Consider the following 23,963-nt stretch of genomic DNA (forward strand, 5'->3'; position numbering starts at 1 on the left):
GGAAAAAATTGGAAAATTGCTGCTGAACTTTGAAGCCCTCTGATGTCTTCCAAAAGTAAAAACATGTCAACTTTATGATGCAAACATAAAGTAGACATATTGTATATGTGAATCAATATATAATTTATTTGGTATGTCTTACTTTCCTTGCAAGCAGAGAGCTTCAAAGTTAGAAAAATATAACATTTTCAAATTTTTCATGACATTTTGGCATTTTTCACCAAAAAATGATACAAGTATCGACGAAAATTTACCACTATGTTAAAGTAGAATATATCACAGAAAAAACAAACAAACAATCTCTGAATCACATTCATAAGTAAAAGTATCCCAAAGTTATTAATGCTTAAAGTGACAGTGGTCAGATGTGCAAAAAATGCTCTGGACCTTAAGGTGAAAATGGGCTTGGTCCTTAAGGTTTAAAGAACTACAACCCTTATGACCCAACCAACAAACGCTGTCAAGGCATGATGGTAGTTGTAGTTTGTATCAGCAGGAGAGGCGCACATTGAGGAACACTGCCTTAGTAGGTCACTGATGAATTGGTATCATATTGCACATTACCCTGGACTGGCATTATCCAACCTGTGACTCTCTAGTTGTTGTGATACTATTAAAGGGGTATTCCAGGCAAAAACTTTTTTATATATATCAACTGGCTCCAGAAAGTTAAACAGATTTGTAAATTACTTCTATTAAAAAATCTTAATCCTTTCAGTACTTATGAGCTTCTGAAGTTAAGGTTGTTCTTTTCTGTTTAAGTCCTCTCTGATGACACGTGTCTCGGGAACCGCCCAGTTTAGAAGCAAATACCCATAGCAAATCTCTTCTAAACTGGGTGTTTCCTGAGACACGTGTCATCAGAGAAGACTTAGACAGAAAAGAACAACCTTAACTTCAGAAGCTCATAAGTACTGAAAGGATTAAGATTTTTTAATAGTAGTAATTTACAAATTTGTTTAACTTTCTGGAGCCAGTTGATATATATAAAAAAGTTTTTGCCTGGAATACCCCTTTAACTTCCATCATGCTCTGCCAGGCAAGGAGTTGTAGTTTTGTGGGAGCCGCAATTCTGCAGCAGCTGGAGAACCACAAGTTGGGGCACACTGCCTTAGAAGGTCCATGGCTTTAAACAGAGACAATACTGTACCTTACGGACTTGGAACAACTTGCTATCGCTGCAGAGATCGCAAAATCGTGGAAGTAACGTTTGCTCCACTGTCTGCCTGCAGAGCATGGAAATCATTTTACAGATAATCTGAGGGAGAGAGAGAGAAGCTATTCAGGCTGACATGACACGTGTGTGCACATATGTTGACTCATGCAGGTTATGTAAAGCTCATTGTGGATGAAGAATGTGAAGTGCATTTAGCTCTAAAAGAACTATGCAGATCATAGGTGCTTGTGTAAACATGCTGGGGTGAGAGTTTCTTAATTCCTGCCCGTTTACTCACATTCACAGCTTCCACTTTGTATTCGTCATCATTCTCAGGGGCAGAGAGTTCAAGCAGGATGGGGCAGACTTTGTTCTCCAGATCACTCTGATCAATCAGGTCTTGTTCCAGGAGAATCAGTAAAGCTTCCTGGCTCGCTTTCCTCACCTACGGTGCAAAAAGAAAGGATAAGAGTCATCCGCTGTGTACACAAGTGTTATGTGATGCCAGTGCTGCTCCTACTCACTTCTGACAGGCAAAGTTATAACTTATGTGCCATCCACAGGTGTTAAAGAGTACCTGATGATCTTGTTAAATTTTATAATCCTGCCAGTTCACTGCCCCATCATGAAAAACCACCCCCTGCCTTTATTTTTATTAGTTGTTAGTTTTCTGCCTTGATATTGAACTGTATTTTCTGCTCAGTCTCAGTCAGATTCACAGACTGGGAAGGGGTGTTACCCAGCAGGTGTGACATCATCTGAAGCCATACAGGGGAGAACTTCCTCCCTCACTCTGCTACACAGCCCAGAGCAGTTCAGTGTGTGAGATCAGATCTGATTGGATAAGGTTGCACCCCCCCCCCCCCTCAGCATTTCCTGATTTTGGACTTCTGCCAGGCCAGCAGGATTCCAAAGTCTGTGAAAAAGATGGGGGAAAATGTGCTCTGGACAAGTAGGGAGACACCTTGTGGCAGCTTTTTTAAACACAAATAAATCTTCATTTTATTTTATTTACCATAAGGAGTGCAATAGCAAAAATGAGTTTTAAAGAGAGTGCCCATTAAACTAGCGGTGGTGATCAGACGGTCAGGATCAGATTAAGAGAACAGAGATCCCTTGTCACTGTGGTAAACGGAATGGCAGCGTGCATGTGCCACTGCTCCATTCACTATGGAAGTCTACAAAACTTGCAAAGATAGCCAAGCTCTGTACTCAGCTATTTACACACATCCAATAGAATGAAGCATGTTCATCAAGCATGTGCACTGCCAACTTGTTCAATCAACCTCCTAATCATGGCACTCCCATCAGGATCGCTACCAATCAGCTAGCTAGGAACCATCATGTGGCCAGGTCATAAGTTATTGTATAAGCATGTATTTATTTCCAAGACATATAAAAAGTCACAATGATTCTGTAGGTACTGCCACTGTACTGATCAAATGAGTGACAGGAGAGTGACTGTCACATACAGAGAACACTCCAAGAGTGAACAGGATTAGCAGTGGTTCTTGATTGTAGTAAAACAGAAATGACGGCACTCACCACTTCTTGCTTTTCTTTCTTCTTTATTAGAAGTTCTTCATAATTCAAGGGGGGAGACACACACAGTGGGTACAACACAAAAGGCTACAGTGCCGTTTCACACCTGCTTGTGCTTCGTCGGGCCTGGCCTCTGATGCCAGACGAAGCACAGGCAGGTGCGAAACAGCGCTGTAGCCTTTTGTGTTGTACCCCCCACCCACTATGTGCGTCTCCCCCTTGGAATAATGAAGAACTTCTAATAAAGAAGAAAGAAAAACAAGAAGTGGTGAGTGTCATCATTTCTGTTTTACTACAATGAAGAATTTCTCATATCTTTGGTATACTATGGCTGAGCACCGCTAGTCTGCTATGACCCAGCACGATCGTATTTTCTTATTGCAGGAGCCAGAAATCCAGTTAAAGTACCAGTAGTGGCTGTGCAGGATTTTTGTCTCTCCTCTACACAAGGATCAGCAGTGGTACTGTCACATGGAAACATCCAACGTCTAGAACTATACTAAGTGGTGTTCTGCGGGAGAGCATAGTTCAGTTTTAGCAGAGAATTATTGGAGAGAACTTCAGCACTTACCAATATGTCGCAGTCCTTTTACTGACCTTCATATTCAGCAATAAAGCATCATGATGGGCTGAGGATCGCTTACAAGGCTTAACCCATGATGAGAGTTTATTGCTGTATATGAAGGTCAATGAAATAACTAACTATAAGATTTTAGTGTGTCTGAGTTCTGTCTAAAATTTTCAAGTAACTTAAAATTGGTACCAATAAAACATTTTATTTATCATGGAGACAAATATGCCATCATATAGCTTTGTTGATAGGAGAAAAATGAAATTACTTTTATATATACAATGCATTCTGAAAGTGTTTATTAAAGGGGGAAAAAAAGGAAAAACTAAATTCTGGCACAGACAGAGATGGCCGCATGCTAGGGTACCGCTCCAGAGGCCGTGAAATAGCCCAAAAATCAACGGTGACCCAGCTTACTTCAATGGGGAGGACCTCCCGAAGAGCCAGGAACCCACTCTCCACTGCCCGGCTGCTCTCCACCCCGCCCGGTGGCATTCTCCACTTTCTCCAGGCTCCCCTGTCCTCCGAACCTGCACGCCTTCCCGCCATAGCAGGCCCCGCGCACGGCCTGCGTTCCCGCTCCAGACACCTATCTGATCCGGAGGACTTGGGGTTAAGCCCCCCGCCGCTACTCTGCCCGCACCTTCTGACGCTGCTCAGCGTTCCCTGCAAGGTGCTTTGGCGTCACCTCCGGATCTCCCTGCCTCTGCTGCCACTCTAGTTGTGGAGCCTGCTGCGGCCCCTGGATGGCCTGGTCCGGCGGTGAGTGACTTTCCTAACTTGTGAGCAAGAGGCTCTGCTCCCCCTAGTCCTCCTCGGCTGTCCCCACTTCTGGGGTGTTTGATTACCTCCCCCTGCCAGAACAGGGCACCACCATCTTGGGCATCTCTAGTGGGAGGTTTGACCTCGTCTCCCGCCATCTCACAGCAGCCTGCAGCTGCTCCTGACCGCTCAGCCCTCTCCTCCCCTGTCTCTCCTGCCTGGGAGACAGATCTCCCCAACTAAGTGCTGCCTGCCTTGGAGGAGACTGGGTCTGTCCCATCCGCACCCTCCCCCTCCGTACCCCTGGACCCCCTTGCTGAGTGCTTCATCCCCCCTGCATCTCCCAAACCTCAGAGGTTTCGGTTGCCCACCATGATGCCTGCTGATGCTACCTGCCTGCCCTTCCAGGGGACTCATCTCCCCTCTGGATCCTTGGGGCCTACTCCGCCTGCACCTGCTTCCTCCTCCTGGGATGCCCTCTCAGAGCCTGATCTGCCCTGCTCAGGCATACCTGTGCCCTCCTCTGCTCTACCTAACCTGGGACTGCTGTCTCAAATTCCATCTAAAGAAGATTTCCGCTCACTCATTGCTGAAGGTAAAGATACCTGTCGGGAGGAAATTTCATCCATGCGCCAGGACCTACAGCATGTATCTGACCGGGTAGGGGGCCTGGAGGACGCTCATGATACCACCAGAGCTTATATTGCCCAGCTCCATTCTACAATTGCTTCTCAAACTGACTGTGTGATCTACAAGCCCATTTTGAGGACCTGGATAACAGGGGAAGGCATAATAATATTTGTGTGCGTGGGCTGCCAGAGGCTACTCGCGAAGAGAATCTTTTCATCACCTTGGAAGCCATCTTTAACCGTATTCTGGGTGAGCCCCCTTCCCATAAGATAAAACTGAACAGAGCTCATAGGGACTTCCGCCCTAAATCTACTACGGGCACTCCTCGAGATGTCTGCTGTGTGCACGATTTTCACGTCGGGGATGCCCGTTGTCCCCCCTGGTTTTCGCCTTATGCATTGAGCCTTTGGCCGCTATGATAAGGAGTGATCCAGACATCACTGGCATTCCCTTACATGATCGGGAATTCAAGATACGCTTACTTGCTGATGATGTTGTTCTTACACTCTCTCTTCCTTTGCTTTCTCTCCCTAGCCTCTATAAAGCTCTTCATACCTATGGTGTGGTTTCTGGCTACAAGGTCAATCTTTCTAAATCTGAAGCGCTTCCTCTGAACCTACCTCTGTCCTTGTCTACCCTTTTGCGCTCTAAGTATTCTTTTAAATGGTCTACCACTGCTATTAAGTATTTAGGGGTGTATTTCACCTCTCACTACTACTCTCTTTACTCTATTAATTTTCTTCTGGAGAAATGGCGGTCACAATATATCTCCTTTTTTGGTCGTGAAGCGGCAGGGAATATGACGATCCTTCGGAAACTACTTCATTTTTTCGAGACGTTACCCGTCCGAGTGCATTATCGGGCCTTTGCTCTTTCCAATCGGCAATTTTTTTTAAATCTGGGATGATAAGAGACATCGTCTGCCAATGTGTCTTGATGGCTAGTAGGGCTCTGGCGGTCCCCGACGTGAAAATACTACTGTGCCGCACACCTACACCATCTGGCGGCATGGTCCTCATACCACGCATTTAGCCAATGGATGGAACTAGAGAAGCTCTGGCTGGCCCCTATCCATCCTAATACCCTCCTCTGGTCCCCTCCGGCGTCTACTATCTCTCTCCTCTACTGGGTCCTATGTCTATCTCTAAATATGTGTGGGGGTATTGCTCAGTAAAATTCAAATACTTTTCACCCTTCTCCCCTATGCGGTCCTTCCTCTATCATCCTGTCTTCTCCTCTGGTCTGTCCTCTACTATGGTGAGGGAGTGGGGGTCTCGGGGCCTTCTCTGCTGGGCTGATGTAGTGGACCCCTTATCTCATTCCCTTCTGCCTTTTGACCAATTGATGACTCGTTGGGGGCTCCCCTCATCCGAGTGCTTTCACTATTTAAAATTGAGACACTGCATGTCTTCCATGGCTGGCTCCACAGTGGTCTCTCTGCCCATCAGCTTTGAAAGGTCGTGTCGAGGAGGGCATCAGGCAAGGGGTCTTCTCTCAGATATCTATTCCTTGCTAATGATGACCCCCCCCCCCCCCCGTCACACCGTTACATGGGCTTTTGGGAGGCCTTTCTAAATAACACCATTACCCTGCGTCAGTGGCGTATCATATGGGAGAGGGCCTCCATGTGTACTGCCTACAAGGAAACCCAGTATAAAATGATTATGGGCTGGTATCACACTCCGGAACTATTGAATAGGTTAAACCCTGACATCCCCCACCCATGCTGGCGTTGTGGGGTGGGAATGGGAACGGTGTTTCATATTTTCTGGTCATGTCTTCTCCTAGTAGATTATTGAAAAAAGTGCTGATTTACTGGGAGTGTCTATCCCACTGGACCCTCTTGTCTAGCTCCTACACCTTTCTCCCCCCACTTTCTCTAAGATGCCATTTAAGCTTTTTATGCATATTGCTTTGGCAGCTAAAACTCCTATTGCTAAGTGTTGGAAGAGGACCCTTCCTCCCTCAGAGTCAGACCTGTTAGCCCGTATTCGTGAGAGTCGCGCCCAGGAATTTCTCACGGCCTCTCTAAATAATTCTATTCCCTCATTTCTTGCTGTTTGGGAACCCTGGGACCACTTTGCTGATCAACAGCCACCTTGATTCTCCTACCTTCTCTTCCCTCTCTTCTCCTTCCTTCTTACCTCTTCACCCCCCTTCCCTCATTCCGGATCTTGTGGTGTGTTCGGTGTCTGTCTTTGAGGACCTTTTTGTTTTTCTCCCCCCACCCCCCTCTCCCCTGCCCATTTGTGACATTCGGGCCTCCTCGTCTATATTTGTTGATGTGTAGGCTTCAGCTAGTTTATACATTTCTATGGTTGAGGTTATGCTCTTTCCTTGTATTTGGGCCCAGGTGTTAGAGATTTAGATTTTTCTGTTTTATTAGCTTACGATGGTCTTCCCTATATTTCATTCTCCGATTCCAAACACCTTGACTGTTACGGGTTCCACCCTTTATGATGCTATTTGTGTGTTCCTTTTACATTTTTGGATTTGTGTTTCTGAAAAAATCTTTAATAAAAAATTACAGTAAAAAACACACCTCTGCTGCTCTGGACAGTTCCTAAAATGGACAGTGGTGTCAGCAGAGAGCGCTGTGGTCAGGCAGAAAGGAAATTCAAAAGAAAAGAACTTCCTGTGGATCATAAAAGCAGCTGATAAGTACTAGAAGGATTGAGATTTTTAAATAGAAGTAATTTACAAATCTGTTTAACTTTCTGGCACCAATTGATTAAGAAAAAATGTTTTCCAGTGGAGTACCCCTTTAAGGCCAGAAAGTTTAATTTTGGTTTCTTCAGACCAAAGAATCTTGTTTCAAACATTTTTACAGGTCTTTTAGGTGTTTGTTTTTTTTTTTTTGTTGCAAACTCCAGGCGGCTATCATATGTCTATTACTGAGGAGAGATTTCTTTCTGGCAACCCAGCCATAAAGCCCAGACCAGTGGAGTGCAGCAGTAATGGTTGACCTTCTGGAAGTTACTCACATCTGCTCACAGGATCAAATCGGAATCTTGGTTATCTCTCACAAACTCCCTTTACCCAGGATTACTTTGGTGTATTGGCCAGCTCAAGGAAGTTGATCCAAACTTATTCTATTAAAACATTATGGAGACCATTGTGCTCTTGGGAACTTTCAGTGCAGCAGAAATGTTTTTATCCCCTACTCCAGAATCATGTCTCTCAGCTCTGCAGGCAGTTCTTTCCGCCTTATGGTTTGATTCTTGCTCTGATGTACATTGTCAGCTGTGAGATCTTATATAGACAGGGCTGTATCTTTCAAGATCATGTTCATTCATCTAAAAATTTACCACAGGTGACTCATATCAAGGCATAGAAACATCTCAGATGATCAAGAACAAAGGGTCTGAATACTTCCAGTATCTCAAATAAAGGGAGTCACATTTTTGTAAATATTTTACAATATTTTTTTTTATGTGACAACACTGAAGAAATGACACCCTACTACAATGTAAAGTAGTAAGTGCATAGCCTGTATGACAATGTTTATTGTTGTGTCCCCTCAAAATAACTCACACAGCCATTAATGTCTAAACCTTGGCAACAAAATAAGTACATCCCTAAGTGAAAATGTCCAAATTGGGTCCAATTAGCCATCTTCCCTCCTTGGTGGCATGTGACTTGTCAGTGTTACCAGGTTTTAGGCGTAAATGGAGAGCAGGCGTCTTAAATTTTGTATTATCACTCGCACACTCTCTTAATACTGGTCACTGAAAGTTCAATATGGAAACTCATGGCAAAGAACTCACTGAGGATCTGAAAATAAGAATTGTTGCTCTACATTAAGACGGACTAGGCTATAAACGATTGACAAGACCCAGAAACTGAGCTGCAGAATGGTTGGCAAAACCACAGTTGTTTCACAGGACAGGTTCCACTCTGAACAGGCCTCGCCATGGTCGACCAAAGAAGTTGAGTGCACGTACTCAGCCTCATATCCAGAGGTTTTCTTTGAGAAATAGAAGTATGGGTTCTGCATTGCTGCAGAGGTTGAAGGGATGGAGGGTCAGCATGTCAATTCTCAGACCATACACCACACACTACATCACACTGATCTGCATGGCTGTTGTACCAGAAGGAAGCCTCTTCTAAAGATGAAGCACAAGAAAGCCCGCAAACAGTTTGTTGAAGACAAGTAGACTTAGAACATGGATTACTGGAACCATAGTGTGTGGTCCGATGAGACCAAGATAAACGTATTTCATGTCAAGCTTGTATGGCGGCAACCAAGTAAGGAGTACAAAGACAAGTGTGTCTTGCCTACAGTCAAGCATGGTGATGGAAGTGTCATGGTCTGGGGCTGTATGAATTCTGCTGGCACTGGGGAGCTACAGTTGAGGGAACCATCAATACCAACGTGACATATTGAAGCAGAGCATGAGCCCACTTCCTTCAGAGACTGGGTCAAAGGCCAGTATTCCAACATGATACTGACCCCAAACACACCTCCAAGACGACTACTGCCTCACTAAAGAAGCTGAGGGTAAAGGTGATGATCTGGCCAAGAATGTCTCCAAACCTAAAAACTATCGAGCACCTGTGGGGCATCCTAAAACGGAAGATTGGGGAGTGCAAGGGCTCTAACATGCACAAGCTCCGTGATGTCATCATGGAGGACAGGAAGAGGACTTTAGAGGTAAACTGTTAAACTCTGATGACCTCCATGTCAAAGAGGATTAAAGGGGTACTCCGGACCTAAGACAACTTATCCCCTATCCAAAGGAAAGGGGATAAGATGTCTGATCGCGAGGGTCCCGCCGTTGGGGATGCCAGCAATCTCTCATGCAGCACCCCACCTGTCTCAGCTGCATGCAGAGCTGGAGGCTCCGTGTCTGAAGCCTCACAACAACGTGGCTGGAGTATCACGATGTTACGACTCCACCTCCTTGTGACGTCACACCCCGCCCCCTCAATGCAAGTCTATGGGAGGGTGAGTGACAGGAGATCTGAGAACCAGAAAGGGACTAACAAAAATTGCGGGGGAACAGAGTAGGTAAGAATAGGTTTTTATTCCCCCCATAATCTATACTGTCTCATCAGTATTTTTTTTTTTTTACACTGGAATAGCTCTAAGTCTAGCCCACCCTGTAGTGAATAGAAATTTACTCACTATAGACAGCCCAAAAGCATTACCTGGTCTTCATCTGGGTACAGAACACAGACCATAAATACACTGCTCAAAAAAAATAAAGGGAACACTAAGGTAACACATCCTAGGGGAGTGGCCTGGATGGAGAGCTGAGCTGTCGCACTCTGCATTGCTCCCGCTAACCCAGCTCTAATTATCCTGTCTACCTTATAATCCTGTGGCCCGACTCACCTTTCTGGATCCAGGGTCCGTGTAGGTTGCGGGTCTGGTACCGGTGCAGTCCTGTGGTGCTTGCCTACATTATTCCCTCTCGGGTGCCTGATACGGTGGCAAGGTGCTGCTCTTCTACATCTCATATCCCGACTGTGAGGGCGCTATTGCTTGGTGTGGTGTCGCCTTTCTACAGGGTGGGCCATTCATATGGATAAACCTTAAAGGGGTACTCCGGTGCTTAGACATCTTATCCCCTATCCAAAGGATAGGGGATAAGATGTCTGATCGCGGGAGTCCCGTCGCTGGGGACCCCCCGGGATCTTGCATGCGGCACCCCGTTTGTAATAAGTCCCCGGAGCAAGTTCGCTCCGGGTCTGATTACCGGCGACCACACAGCCGGCGGCGTGTGACATCACGCCTCCGCCCCCAAGTGACGTCACACTCCGTCCCTCAATGCAAGCCTACGGGAGGGGGCGTGAAAGCTATCACTCCCGCTCCCGTAGGCTTGCATTGAGGGGCGGAGCGTGACGTCACACGGGGGCAGATGTGTGACGTCACACGCCGCCGGCCTTGTGGTATACACAGGGAATGTACGCTGTTGGAGCTTGTGGGACTGAATATCCTAGTGCCTGTGGGGTGCTGCTACTACTTCCCTTCTACTGCCTCTCTCCTGCAGAGCTTCTACTTACCTCTGGACTGATCTCTATACCCAACATTGCAACTATGGGTGGCCCGTGCGGCAAGTCCAAGAAGTCTAAAACATGCTGCTAGACAATCCTCGGAAAATGAGGCCTCTTCTGATGAGGCGCACTCTCAGGCGAGCTCAAGTGGGGACTCCTGTCTTGCCTTGCCTTTGGCTTCCAAGGTCTCTGCTCACGCTGCCAAGGCACTTTGCCAGTTATCTAGGCCTCCAGAGGTGGTGGGACGAGAATCTCCTGAACCGACTCCTTCGCTGTTTACTGGCTCTCCTAGCCCCGGGCAGCGCTGCTCCCCGCACCATGCTGCTGCATCGGTGGATCAGAAGTTTACAGAGTTGGTTGCAGCCTTTACCTTCTGCTAGACTCTGATGATCTCTAAGGTGGATGAGCTGCAACAGGAGTGTTTGATCCTTTGTCATGAGACGACACAAAAACTGCACAAAACGTACAGAGGTGGTGGAACATCAGGTTTCTATAGTTGAGGATACCCTTCACCCCCTGCCAGAACAAATTGCTTCTCTACAGCGGCAAGTAAAAACTGTCCTGGACCGTACTGATGACATGGAAAATAGGCTTCGGTGCAACAATATTGGCCTGGTGGGACTTCCGGAAAAGGCAGAGGGGTCAGCTCCTGTGGCATTTCTGGAGTCATGGTTGAAGGAGATCCTGCCGTGTGACACTTTCTCACCATACTTAACTGTGGAAAGAGCACATAGGGTGCTGGCAGGCCTACTCCTCCTGGAGCTCCTTCTAGACCTTTACCTGCAAAATCCCTATACTTCAAAGATCAGGATGCAATCCTGCGAGCTGTACGCATAAAAGGGGAGATGCGCTGTAATGGCAGTAGAGTTGCCTTTTCCCCAGATTTCACGGTGGAGCTACTTAAACAAAGGATCAAGTTCACTGAGGTGCGCCTTCGACTCCGCACTAAGTGATATCGCTATGCCAAGCTGTTCCTGGCTCGTCGAGTGGTGGATGGTGCGACTGCCAGGTTCTTCACGTCTCCAGTCAAGGCTCTGCAGTGGGTGGATGCTGCTCCTCCGGACTGATCCTGTGGCAAATCAGCGCAAGTCTTCTCCTGCTTCCCATTTCTTTTGTTAGTATAGGGAGCTAGGTCAGTGGTTAGGGCCAGCCTTAGAGTTCATGGACTACGGACTATATGCCTGGTTACGGTTCCTTGATTAGAGGGATCTCTAGTGAGTTGGCCACAGAGATAGTATAGTGGGTTGCATCGGTGGGAGTGGGGTGGGCCATTCTAGTGGAGTTCTTGCTATTGACCATTGGTTAGCGTTTAAGTCTGCAAGTGTTCCCAGTGTTCGACAGGGTTTTGTTGGGGATGTTTTCTTTGTATTTAGCATTTGTTTATGTGTTTGTACCCTGTCTGTCTTTGTGATGTCTTGTCTTGCGTCCTGTAAGTTGTGTGTATGGTGTTTGTTCCTGGAGAACCTCAGGTGGTGGCATTATGTTTTAGATGCGCTGTTACAACTACTCAGGAGCTTTTATGTGAATGAGGGGGTTCTCTGCCCAGTTGTAGTCCTACTGCCAACTATTATTTCAGGTATTGATAATGGGGTCACCGCATTGTGAGTTGGAATGTTAGAGGCCTTAACACCACATTTAAATGGGCTCTGTGCTTAAACTTTGTAAAGAAGCAGCTCCCACACCTGATTTGTTTCCAAGAAACTCATCTAACTGTCAGAAAATCCTTGCTCTAAAATGGGCTTGGACAGCGAGGGGCTACCACTCCACTTATCCCTCCTCTGCGAGGGGGGATGTCTATTTTGGTGACCAAATATCTTCCCCTGGTCATTGATCAGGTAGCTTGTGACATATTTGGTAGGTTTGTGATTATTGAATGTTCCTCACATGCCTTAAGTTTTCTTTTGGTGTCTGTGTATGTCCCCCCTCCGTTTCATGTTGAGGTCTTAGACTGTGTCACATCCAAATTACTGACATTTCCCTCTCTGCCTGTTCTCCTCATAGGTGACTTTAATGCGGTCTCAGATCGGAGTGTCGCTCGCACTGGTTAAGCGGATTCCGGCTCCCCTGGACTTAATGCCTGGAGTGTGGCACTCTCTCTAACAGAGGTTTGGTGTTGGAAGCATCAGTCTGACCCATTATTCTTCTTTTACTCAGCGGTACATAAATCGTTCTCCAGGATTGATTTGGCGTATGCCTCTTCTGATCTTTGGTAAGAGATGTCATGTACACCACTAGGGGGGATCTCAGATCTCTCCGCTCTTATACTGTCATTGGTTCTAGGCCCTCGCCACTCCTCCAAAGTCTAGCGGATGCATCCCATTGTCAGTCTGATAAAGGCTTTGGCCGAAGCGCGTCAACTTGTGCTTGCACTGTGTTTCAATAAACACAACACTTGGTAGAAGACGTAGTGAGTGCCGGGATTTCTTTTCTACATTGCTATTCAATTCCACGTGCACCACCGAGGGACGCCCTTTTTCTTTGTTCTAGCGGATGCATCCCCGCTAGCTGCAGGAGGAGGTGGTGACGGCATCCTTGCTGGAAGCTCACAATTGTTTTTGGGAACATAATGGGTCCCACCCCGACAAGTTAGTGCAATAGGATGCTTATAAGGCTCATGTTAGGGGGGCTTTTATGATTGGGGTTGCCGGTCGGAGGGCGGCACATTCGTCTAGGGGACGAATCTTGGAGATTGGTACAGGGCAAATGAGGAGCGGCTGATACCTATTCTACAGAACCTTTTTAGCGTGGGTATGGAGACTGGGAGGCTCCCCGATTCCATGAGAGATGCCCTTATCGTAGTTCTTCCTAAACCAGGAAAGGATCTGACTTTACTAGATTCTTACAGACCTATTTCCCTCCTTAATGTAGACATCAAACCTTTGGCTAAAATATTAGTTAATAGGTTACTAAGGGTCATAGCCGCTATCGTTCATCCTGACCAGACGAGCTTTATGCCAGGGAGAGCCACGGATATTAATGTCCAGCGTTTACATCTTAACATAACCGCTGCAGAAGGGGTTGCCTCTGGGGTATATGTAGTCAGCCTAGATGTGTATAAGGCTTTCGACTCTGTGGAATGGGTGTATCTTTGGGGTTTTCTGGGGGGGTCCTTCGGTTTGGTCCACGGTTCCGAGCGTGGGTACGCTTGCTATATGATAGCCCAAGAGCCAGGGTGTGAACCAATTTAGAGGTCTCCGAGTCCTTTCAGCTGGGTAGTAGAACTGGCGGCGGCCATCAGATGGTCCTCTTGTATTCAGGGGGTATGTAGGGGTTCCTTAGAGGAGAAAGTATCCATGTATGCAGACGACACACTGGTTTATTTGGCTGATGTTCAGGGATCCCTGGGGGCCTTGTTTGTCCTCTTATACAAATTTAGTTATTTCTTAGGTCTTAAGGTTAATTGGGCTAAGTCTTCTCTGATGCTACCATCGGTGGCTGTGGACCCCATTCCGTCGCTTCCACATGGGTTGCAAACAGTTACTCATCAGTTTAGATATTTGGAAGTAAAGGTTTTTGCGTATGTGAGGGACTATGTAAGGTTGAACTTCGATCCGATTTTATCGGCGTCGGTCAAGCTACAGGCCTGGTCCTCTTTGCCTCTTTCCCTAGCTGGCAGGATTAATATCTTTAAAATGATATACCTACCTAAGTTTTTGTATCTCTTCCATCTTTCTCCAGGGATTCCTCATAGGAAGTACTTTGTAAAGCTGTGTGGCACCTTGAGATCCTTCTATTGGCAAGATAAACCATCGCGATTGGGTCAGGCGTTGCTCCAGGCGTCCAAACAGTGGGGTGGCTTAGCTGCTCCTAACATGTACGATAATTTTTTAGCATCTCAATTGGTGTATGCTGCCTGGTGGATCGACCTGGATCTGGCGAAAGCATCTACTGCCCTTGCGGGCGCTCACGTGGGTTTATATGAAACCTTGACTAACACCCTTTAGAGATACACTTCTAATTCTAGGTTGTTTGCCCCTATTCAAACTGTGAGGTGTAGTCAGCGGTCTCCAGACGCTTTCCGTTGAGCACCAACAGGAGTTGGAAGTTGCTGGCTTCTGGAGTGATCATGGAGTCAAATTCACTATGCATTTTTTTGGGGAATGTCCTCCTTTCCCCTCTTTCTCAGAATTACGAGACCGCTTTAATTTCCCTCGAGGTGCTCAATTTCAGTACTTCCAGCTGAGACTTTTTATAGTAGTCGTAAATGAAAAAAAAAAAAAAAAAGTGGTGAATCGGTGGTGCCCCCAAAACGAGTTCTCCTGGGTAGTGCCCTTGTTTCTCTCTAAATCTGTGAGGTGGGAGATTACTCCGGGAGTATGTGTGTATGTCTGATTTGTTTGTGTGTCTTTTGTCTTATTGGTTGTTCAGGCACAGATCAACTTGATTTTCCATTCCTGAGGTGCTTCAATATCATGTCTCTACCTTCCTTATTGTGGGGGATTGGGGAGCTCTGTGCTCGAGCTACATGTTTATTGTATGTTTTGTTTATTCTTCAAAAAGTTATAAATACATACTTAAAAAAAAAAAAATAACATCCTAGATCTGAATGAAAGAACTAATCATATGAAATACTTTAGTCTTTACATAGTTGAATGTGCTGACAACAAAATCACACAAAAATTATCAATGGAAATCAAATTTATCAACCCATGGAGGTCTGAATGTGGAGTCACACTCAAAATCAAAGTGGAAAACAACACTACAGGCTTATACAACTTTGATGTAATGTCCTTAAAACAAGTAAAATGAGGCTCAGAAGTGTGTGTGGCCTCGACGTGCCCGTAAGACGTCCCTACAATGCCTGGGCATGCTCCTGATGAGGTGACTGATGGTCTCTTGAGGGATGTCCTCCCAGACCTGGACTAAAGCATCTCTCAACTCCTGGACAGTCTGTTGTGCTACGTGGTGTTGGTGGATGGAGCGAGACATGATGTCCCAGATGTGCTCAATCGTATTCAGGTCTGGGGAACGAGCGGGCCAATCCCTAGCATCAATGCCTTGCTCTTGCAGGAACTGCTTACACACTCAAGCCACGAGGTCTAGCACTGTCTTGCATTAGGAGGAACCCAGAGCCAACCGCACCAGCATATGGTCCCACAAAGGGTCTGAGGATCTCATCTCGTTACCTCTGGCAAGCACATGGAGGGCTATGCGGCCCCCACCCAAAGAAATGCCACCCCACACCATTACTGACCCACCGTCAAACCGGTCATGCTGGAGGATGTTGCAGGGAGCAGAACGTTCTCCACGGTGTCTCCAGACTGTCACGTCTGTCACATGTGCTCAGTGTGAAACTGCTTTCATCTGTGAAGAGCCAGTGGCAAATTTGCCAATCTTGGTATTCTCTAGCAAATGCCAAACAACCTGCATGGTGTTTGGCTGTAAGCACAACCCCCACCTGTGGTCATCGGGCCCTCATGAAGTCTGTTTCTGACCGTTTGAGTAGACACATGCATATTTGTGGCCTGCTAGAGGTCATTTTGCAGGGTTCTGGCAGTGCTCTTCCTGCTCCTCCTTGCACAAAGGAGGAGGTAGCGGTCCTGCTGCTGAGTTGTTGCCCTCCTACGGCCTCCTCCATGTCTCCTGATGTACTGGCCTGTCTCCTGGTAGTGCCTCCATGCTCTGGACACTATGCTGACAGACACAGCAAACCTTCTTGCCACAGCTCGCATTAATGTGCCATCCTGGATGAGCAGCACTACCTGAGCCACTTGTGTGGGTTGTAGACTCCGTCTCATACTACCACTAGAGTGAAAGCATCACCAGCATTCAAAAGTGACCAAAGCAGCAGCCCGGAAGCATAGGAACTGAGAAGTGGTCTGTGGTCACCATGTGCAGAAACACACCTTTAGTAAAGGGGGGGGGGGGGTCTTGCAAATTGCCTATAATTTCCACCTGTTGTCTGTTCCATTTGCTTCCTGAGTGGACAGTGTGATTTCACAGAAGTGGGATTGACTTGGAGTTACATTGTGTTTAAGTGTTCCCTTTGTTTTTTTGAGCAGTGTATAATACAAAGGCTTGCTTGTTTCAGTCCTCTATTCTTTGTTTCACAGATCACCAGCCTTTGTTGAAAACATCCACATTCTTGGAGAAACCCATGCAACCTTTTCTCTCTGTGATAGTCTATTATGTCACAGGAGCTGGGATCAGAGATATGCCAAGCTCATGACATAACCCATTACATGCCATGATCAATGCAGACACTGGCATCTCAATGGTTAGAATGGTGAGAAATGGATGTCGGTTGGCCCCCACTTCCCCATCCATAAGGGGTTCTGTTGTGTTAGTTAGGAGCATAATATTAGCACCCAGGTCTGTCATGCATGAATGAATGCTGTAAGGTCATGCCAAAGGCAATGAAATCCTCACACTATTGCAATACAGAAGTAATCAAATAATCACATGTTTCAGTAAAGATCAGAAAAACAAAACACCTTTTCCTTAGATAAAAAAAAAAAAAAAAAAAAAACTATACATAACTTAAAGGGTTACCCCACTGCCCAGCATCCAAAACATTGAGTTCCTGAACGCTGTGTGCGGGCTTCCGTGTTCACGCCCACCCCCTCGTTACATCACGCCCCGTCATGTGACGTCACGTCCTGCCCCCTCAATGCAAGTGAGGTGGAATTTTGCGGACGCTGGGGAGCAAAGTAACCCTTTAACCCCTTCAGGACGGAGCCCATTTTGGCCTTAAGGACCGGAGCGTTTTTTGCACATCTGACCACTGTCACTTTAATCATTAATAACTCTGGAATGCTTTTAGTTATCATTCTGATTCCGAGATTGTTTTTTCGTGACATATTCTACTTTAACATAGTGGTAAATTTTTGTCGATACTTGCATCCTTTCTTGGTGAAAAATCCGTAAATTTGATGAAAAATTTGAAAATTTAGCATTTTTCTAACTTTGAAGCTTTCTGCTTGTAAGGAAAATGGATATTACGAATACATTTTTTTTTGGTTCACATATACAATATGTCTACTTTATGTTTGCATCATAAAATTGACGTGTTTTTACTTTTGGAAGACACCAGAGGGCTTCAACGGTCAGCAGCAATTTTCCGATTTTTCACAAAATTTTCAAACTCAGTATTTTTCAGGGACCAGTTCAGGTTTGAAGTGGATTTGAAGGGTCTTCATATTAGAAATACCCCATAAATGACCCCATTATAAAAACTACACCCCCCAAAGTATTCAAAATGACATTCAGTAAGTGTTTTAACCCTTTAGGTGTTTCACACGAATAGCAGCAAAGTGAAGGAGAAAATTCACAATCTTCATTTTTTACACTCACATGTTCTTGTAGACCCAATTTTAGAATTTTTACAAGGGGTAAAAGGACAAAATTTTTACTTGTATTTGTAGCCCAATTTCTCTCGAGTAAGCACATACCTCATATGTCTATGTAAAATGTTCGGCGGGCGCAGTAGAGGGCTCAGAAGGGAAGGAGCGACAAGGGGATTTTGGAGAGTACGTTTTTCTGAAATGGTTTTTGGGGGGCATGTTACCTTTAGGAAGCCCTTATGGTGCCAGAACAGCAAAAAAAAACCACATGGCATACCATTTTGGAAACTAGACCCCTCGGGGAATGTAACATGGGATAAAGTGAACCTTAATACCCCACAGGTGTTTCACGACTTTTGCAAATGTAAAAAAAAAAAAAAAATTTTACCTAAAATGCTTGTTTTCCCAAAAAATTTTTATTTTTAAAAAGGGTAATAGCAGAAAATACCCCTAAAAATTTGAAGCCCAATTTCTCCCGATTCAGAAAACACCCCATATGGGGGTGAAAAGTGCTCTGCTGGCGCACTACAGGTCTCAGAAGAGAAGGAGTCACATTTGGCTTTTTGAAAGCGAATTTTGCTCTGGGGGCATGCCGCATTTAGGAAGCCCCTATGGTGCCAGGATAGCAAAAAAAAACCACATGGCATACCATTTTGGAAATTAGACCCCTCGGGGAACGTAACAAGGGGTTAAGTGAACCTTTATACCCCACAGGTGTTTCACGACTTTTGCATATGTAAAAATTTATTTTTTTTTTTTACCTAAAATGCTTGTTTTCCCCAAAATTTTACATTTTTAAAAAGGGTAAAAGCAGAAAATACCCCCCAAAATTTGTAATACAATTTCTCCCGAGTACGGCGATACCCCATATGTGACCCTAAACTGTTGCCTTGAAATACGACAGGGCTCCAAAGTGAGAGCGCCATGCGCATTTGAGGCCTAAATTAGGGATTGCATAGGGGTGGACATAGGGGTATTCTACGCCAGTGATTCCCAAACAGGGTGCCTCCAGCTGTTGCAAAACTCCCAGCATGCCTGGACAGTCAACGGCTGTCCGACAATACTGGGAGTTGTTTTGCAACAGCTGGAGGCTCCGTTCTGGAAACAGTGGCGTACCAGACGTTTTTCATTTTTATTGGGGAGGGGAGGGGGGCTGTGTAGGGGTATGTGTATATGTAGTGTTTTTTACTTTTTATTTTATTTTTTGTGGTAGTGTAGTGTAGTGTTTTTAGGGTACAGTCGCACGGGCGGGGGTTCACAGTAGTTTCTCGCTGGCAATTTGAGCTGCAGCAGAAAGTTTGCGGCAGCTCAAATTTGCAGCCAGATACTTACTGTAATCCTCCGCCCATGTGAGTGTACCCTGTACGTTCACATTGGGGGGGGGGGACATCCAGCTGTTGCATAACTACAACTCCCAGCATGCCCGTTGGCTGTCGGTGACTGCTGAGAGTTGTAGTTTTGCAACAACTGTAGGTACACTGGTTATGTATCACTGAGTTTGTGACCTAACTCAGTGTTTCACAACCAGTGTGCCTCCAGCTGTTGCAAAACTACAACTCCCAGCATGTACGGTGCATGGTGTAAGGTGACTGCTGAGAGTTGTAGTTTGCAACAGCTGGAGGCACACCGGTCGTGAAACACTGAGTTAGGTAAAAAAAAACTCTTGAGTTTCACAACCAGTGTGCCTTCAGCTGTTGCAAAACTACAACTCTCAGCAGTCACCGACAGCCAACGGGCATGCTGGGAGTTGTAGTTATGCAACCAGCAGATGCACCACTACAACTCCCAGCATGCACTTTAGCTGTTTGTGCAAGCTGGGAGTTGTAGTTAGACAACAGCTGAAGGTACACTTTTCCATAGAAAGAATGTGCCTCCAGCTGTTGCAAAACCATAAGTCCCAGCATGCCCATAAGGGAATGCTGGGAGTTGTGGTGGTCTGCCTCCTGCTGTTGCATAACTACAGCTCCCAGCATGCCCTTTTTGCATGCTGGGAGCTGTTGCTAAGCAACAGCAGGAGGCTGTAACTCACCTCCTGCTGTTGCTTCATCGCTGGACTGTCCCTCGCCGCCGCAGCTGCTCCTGGGGCCCCGATCCCAACATTGACGCCGGGGATCGGGGTCCCCAGCACCGGGGGTCGTCTTCCCGCACCCGCTCACGTCCTCCGGAAGAGGGGCGGAGCGGGTGCGGGAGTGACACCCGCAGCAGGCGCCCTGATTGGTCGGCCGGTAATCCGGCCGACGAATCAGGGCGATCGTGAGGTGGCACCAGTGCCACCTCACCCCTGCAGGCTCTGGCTGTTCGGGGCCGTCAGAGACGGCCCCGAACAGCCAGTAATTCCGGGTCACCGGGTCACCGGAGACCCGATTGACCCGGAATCGCCGCAGATCGCTGGACTGAATTGTCCAGCGATCTGCGGCGATCGCCGACATGGGGGGGCATAATGACCCCCCTGGGCGATATGCCGGGATGCCTGCTGAACGATTTCAGCAGGCATCCGGCTCCGGTCCCCAACCGGCTAGCGGTGGGGGCCGGAATTCCCACGGGCGTATGGATACGCCCTCGGTCCTTAAGGACTCGGGATGCAGGGCGTATCCATACGCCCTATGTCCTGAAGAGGTTAAAGTGGCATTCAAGCTAAAGTCATCCTGCAAAACACAAGCCCTCACACAATAAAAATGCTACGGTTGGGTCTGAGAATTTAAAATGGTTGTCCCACCTCCCTTATTGAGGTTTCCGTACAGCTCCTGCCAGTCTGCGGCCGCAAGAAGGGGTTGAAAAACCCGGAAGCAGCCAAAGAGGGCAAGTTACAGTTTGCTTAACTCTTATTGACTATACTGAGAGTTGCGTTAATGGTGTATTCCCGCAAGCTATGCTGTTTATGTAACTCTGGGAGTTATGCAAACATTACAGCTTGTGAGGCTACGGCCTTTTTGCAACTCCCATTATAGTCAATGGGAGCTACGGAAATTAATTTATAAAAAAATAAAATAATATTGTACTAAAGTAGTTAAACAATAAAAAAATTAATAATAATAACTAATTTATTATATTGTGGATGTGCAGCTAGGTTTCTTTTTTTGTGTTGTACATGTGTAGTCTCTCCCTTCATCCATGGCCAGCCCTCCCACTCCACCCATTCGACCCAGGCGTTTGTAATTAGCAGGAAACTGCAATAGGGTTTCCTCCTAACATTCTCCCAGCCCTCTGGCAGGGAGCACATGGTAGGTTTTCAAACCGGTGGGGTTAGGCCTGTGGCGGTCATTGTTTCTGTGATGCTTTGTCTGTGGGGTGGTGTGACCCGGAGCCAGGTGCTTGGTCGGGCAGCAGTGGGGCTGCTTGGCCACTGGGTCATTCCCTCTGTGGGCATGGTGTCTCTGAGGGAGTGGTTGCTGCCCAGCGCTACTCCAGTGTTAGGTTAGAGACCCACTCTGACTAGGTGGCCTTGACGTGGCAAGTGGGTTTGTACTTTTTGATCAAAATGTATACTTACAACCAGTTTGTTTTTTAAATTATGCTGAGAAGCAAGTATATCAAAATACAAATGGTGGATGTGCAGCTATGGTTCTCTATTTGTGTTGTACATCATTATTATATTGTTCTTATAAATCCAAAAAAATCCCCCAGAAAATAAAATAATAGGAAAAAAGCTGTTTGTTACACACAGAGTTTTATTAAAAGACAGGTATTACACGCAATGTCGCAATAAAAAAAAAAATACAATTGGTCCTGCAAACAAAAAGCCCTGATAAAAAGTCCTTGCTTTTGAAAATAATAACTGTGTTGTTAAGGCCAAAAACTGTCCGAATCATTAAGGGGATAATAGAGGGATTTTTACTGGAAACTTTACTGTGGAAATTTAGAGAATTGCTACATGCAAAGACAGGCAAGATTACTTGACTTATGTATGTTAGCAGTGAACACTGCACCTCAGGCACAGAATCTCTTAGGAGTTGCCCTTTAGTTTTTTCACCAGGTTAGAATCAAGTAGGCAAACCGGTTTCTGTGTTGCATAAAAACACTCACTGCCGGGATGTACAAACATTTCATAGCTCTATGACAGGAAAAGAATATACAGAATTGCATCTAAAGGCTTAGAGGACAACCAGTAACATGAACTGGAAATTATCCTTTATATTTATATGTGGTACAGTACTTGTTATATGCCTTAGGTTTGTTAAATGGGATTTCCAAAGATCAGCAAATCACAGTATAGGTAATAAGCACCCTGATTGGGACCACATTTTATCATAAGAACAGGGGTCACGTGTCCCCCATTTAAATGGAGCAGCTGTTTAGTATGTGTATTGTATTTGATCATCTGTCAGTGCTATAGAGATTAAATAGAGTGGCAGTAAGGAAAGTCTACAGTAGGGGAACACAGGATCCCTTTTCTCATGACAAAAAAAAGGGTTCCCAGCAGTGGGATCCCAAATGATCAGACATTTATTGGCTATTCCTGAAGAGAGGAAATAAGTGTCAATCTTGACACAAACCCTTTAATCTGCAGAATACCTGAAATTACTATGGCTGAAGTCTATCCAGATGATGCCAAGCCCTTAAAAGTCAGATAATACATTCATAGGACTGCATTATTCATGGCCTTGGGCTTTGTCAGCGAGCAGGAAATTATCTGGGTCAGTCAGTGTTTCCCAACCAGTGTGCCTCCAGCTGTTGCAAAACTACAAGTCCCAGCAAGCCGGCATGCTGGAAGTTGTAGTTTTGCAACAGCTGGAGGCACACTGGTTGGGAAACACTGATCTAGGTTATGTGACTGATTATTCTGAAAAACTGAATAGAACCATTATTAAAGCTAAGTATACCAGTATGGTATGTGTACTGAATTTTGTGATTCTCACTATATCAGGGGCAGAAGTGTACATCATATACCACACAATAACTTATTTTCTCACTACTTCATTTCATCCTCAACCGTAACTACTTCCCAATCAACTCCCACGTATACCACCAGCTCAGGGGCAACGCCATGTGCAGTCCCGTGGTGCCCACTCATGTGTGTACTTGCTCCTGGGCTGGTGGGAGGAGGTCATTGTCTTTGGAGAGTCCTATTCACAATATCCGTTTATTCAATATTGGGGTCGCTTTATAGACGATGTTATAGTTATCTGGACTTGACAAAAAAGCAATGAATTTTTGATCTTGAATGCTCTCAATCTGAATGAAATTGGTCTCAAATTCACATATGACATTCATCTTGATGCTTTGGTCTTCCTAGATGTACTATTACAAAAAAAACGATTCTGGAGGAATAGACACTATATATATATATAACCAACAGCAGGTAACAATCTCCTCTTCTGGGAAAGGTATCACCCATACCCTTTTAAAGAAGGGAACACCAAGAGGCCAATACCTGCCTCTACGCAGAAATTGTTCTTCTGATATTACATTTCGGCAGGAAGCGACTACTTTACGTGATAGGGTATTAAAATAAACTTATCAAAATGCGGCTCGGTTAGAGAGAGCATCTCTTCTACAACCAAAAGCTAAGGAGCAGACTAAAGAGGTCCCCACCCAGACCATCGCCACATTTGATGCTGCCTCCGACGAAATCGGTAATGTCATCAAGAAACATTGGTCCATACTAAAAATGAACCCTATGGTGTGAAACTTTGTGAAGGAAAGGCCAAAATCTATAAATGCCGTGACTATGCCAATTGTAAAACTCGTTTGGTGATATATATATATATATATATATGAACGACATGCCCCTGCCCCTTAAATTATATTGGGAAAACTACTAGGGAGCTAAGATGCCGAATCTTGGAACACATCGGAGATGTTAAACATAAAAGAGATAAACCCATTTCAAATCACATGCACAGTCAACATCCTGAAAATCCCTGTGCTCTTTCATTCCATTGAGTCATTGAGGTACTCAAAACAGATCTGAGAGGTGGGGATGTGGATAAAAGACTGCTACAAAAGGAAGCAAAATGGATAGGGCTGGGCGGTATGACCAACTATGTGTATCACAGTATTTTTTTTTTTAACTTATGGC

The 23,963-nt window shown here is 45.7% G+C and overlaps 1 protein-coding gene across 2 annotated transcripts in view; it reads right to left on the minus strand.

Moving 5' to 3' along the window:
• Positions 1-23,963, minus strand: part of LOC130296255 (serine/threonine-protein phosphatase 4 regulatory subunit 1-like) — an 89,487-nt gene that overhangs the window by 38,445 nt on the left and 27,079 nt on the right. For both annotated transcript variants that reach the window (XM_056547634.1, XM_056547633.1), the window contains exons 6-7: positions 1,455-1,601; positions 1,151-1,258 (exon numbers count right to left, since the gene is read on the minus strand). In XM_056547634.1, coding sequence (XP_056403609.1) covers positions 1,151-1,258; positions 1,455-1,601 — 255 coding nt within the window. The remainder of the gene's footprint in view (positions 1-1,150; positions 1,259-1,454; positions 1,602-23,963) is intronic.

Source organism: Hyla sarda, chromosome 12 (assembly GCF_029499605.1).
Source record: "Hyla sarda isolate aHylSar1 chromosome 12, aHylSar1.hap1, whole genome shotgun sequence".
Lineage (NCBI taxonomy): Eukaryota > Metazoa > Chordata > Amphibia > Anura > Hylidae > Hyla > Hyla sarda.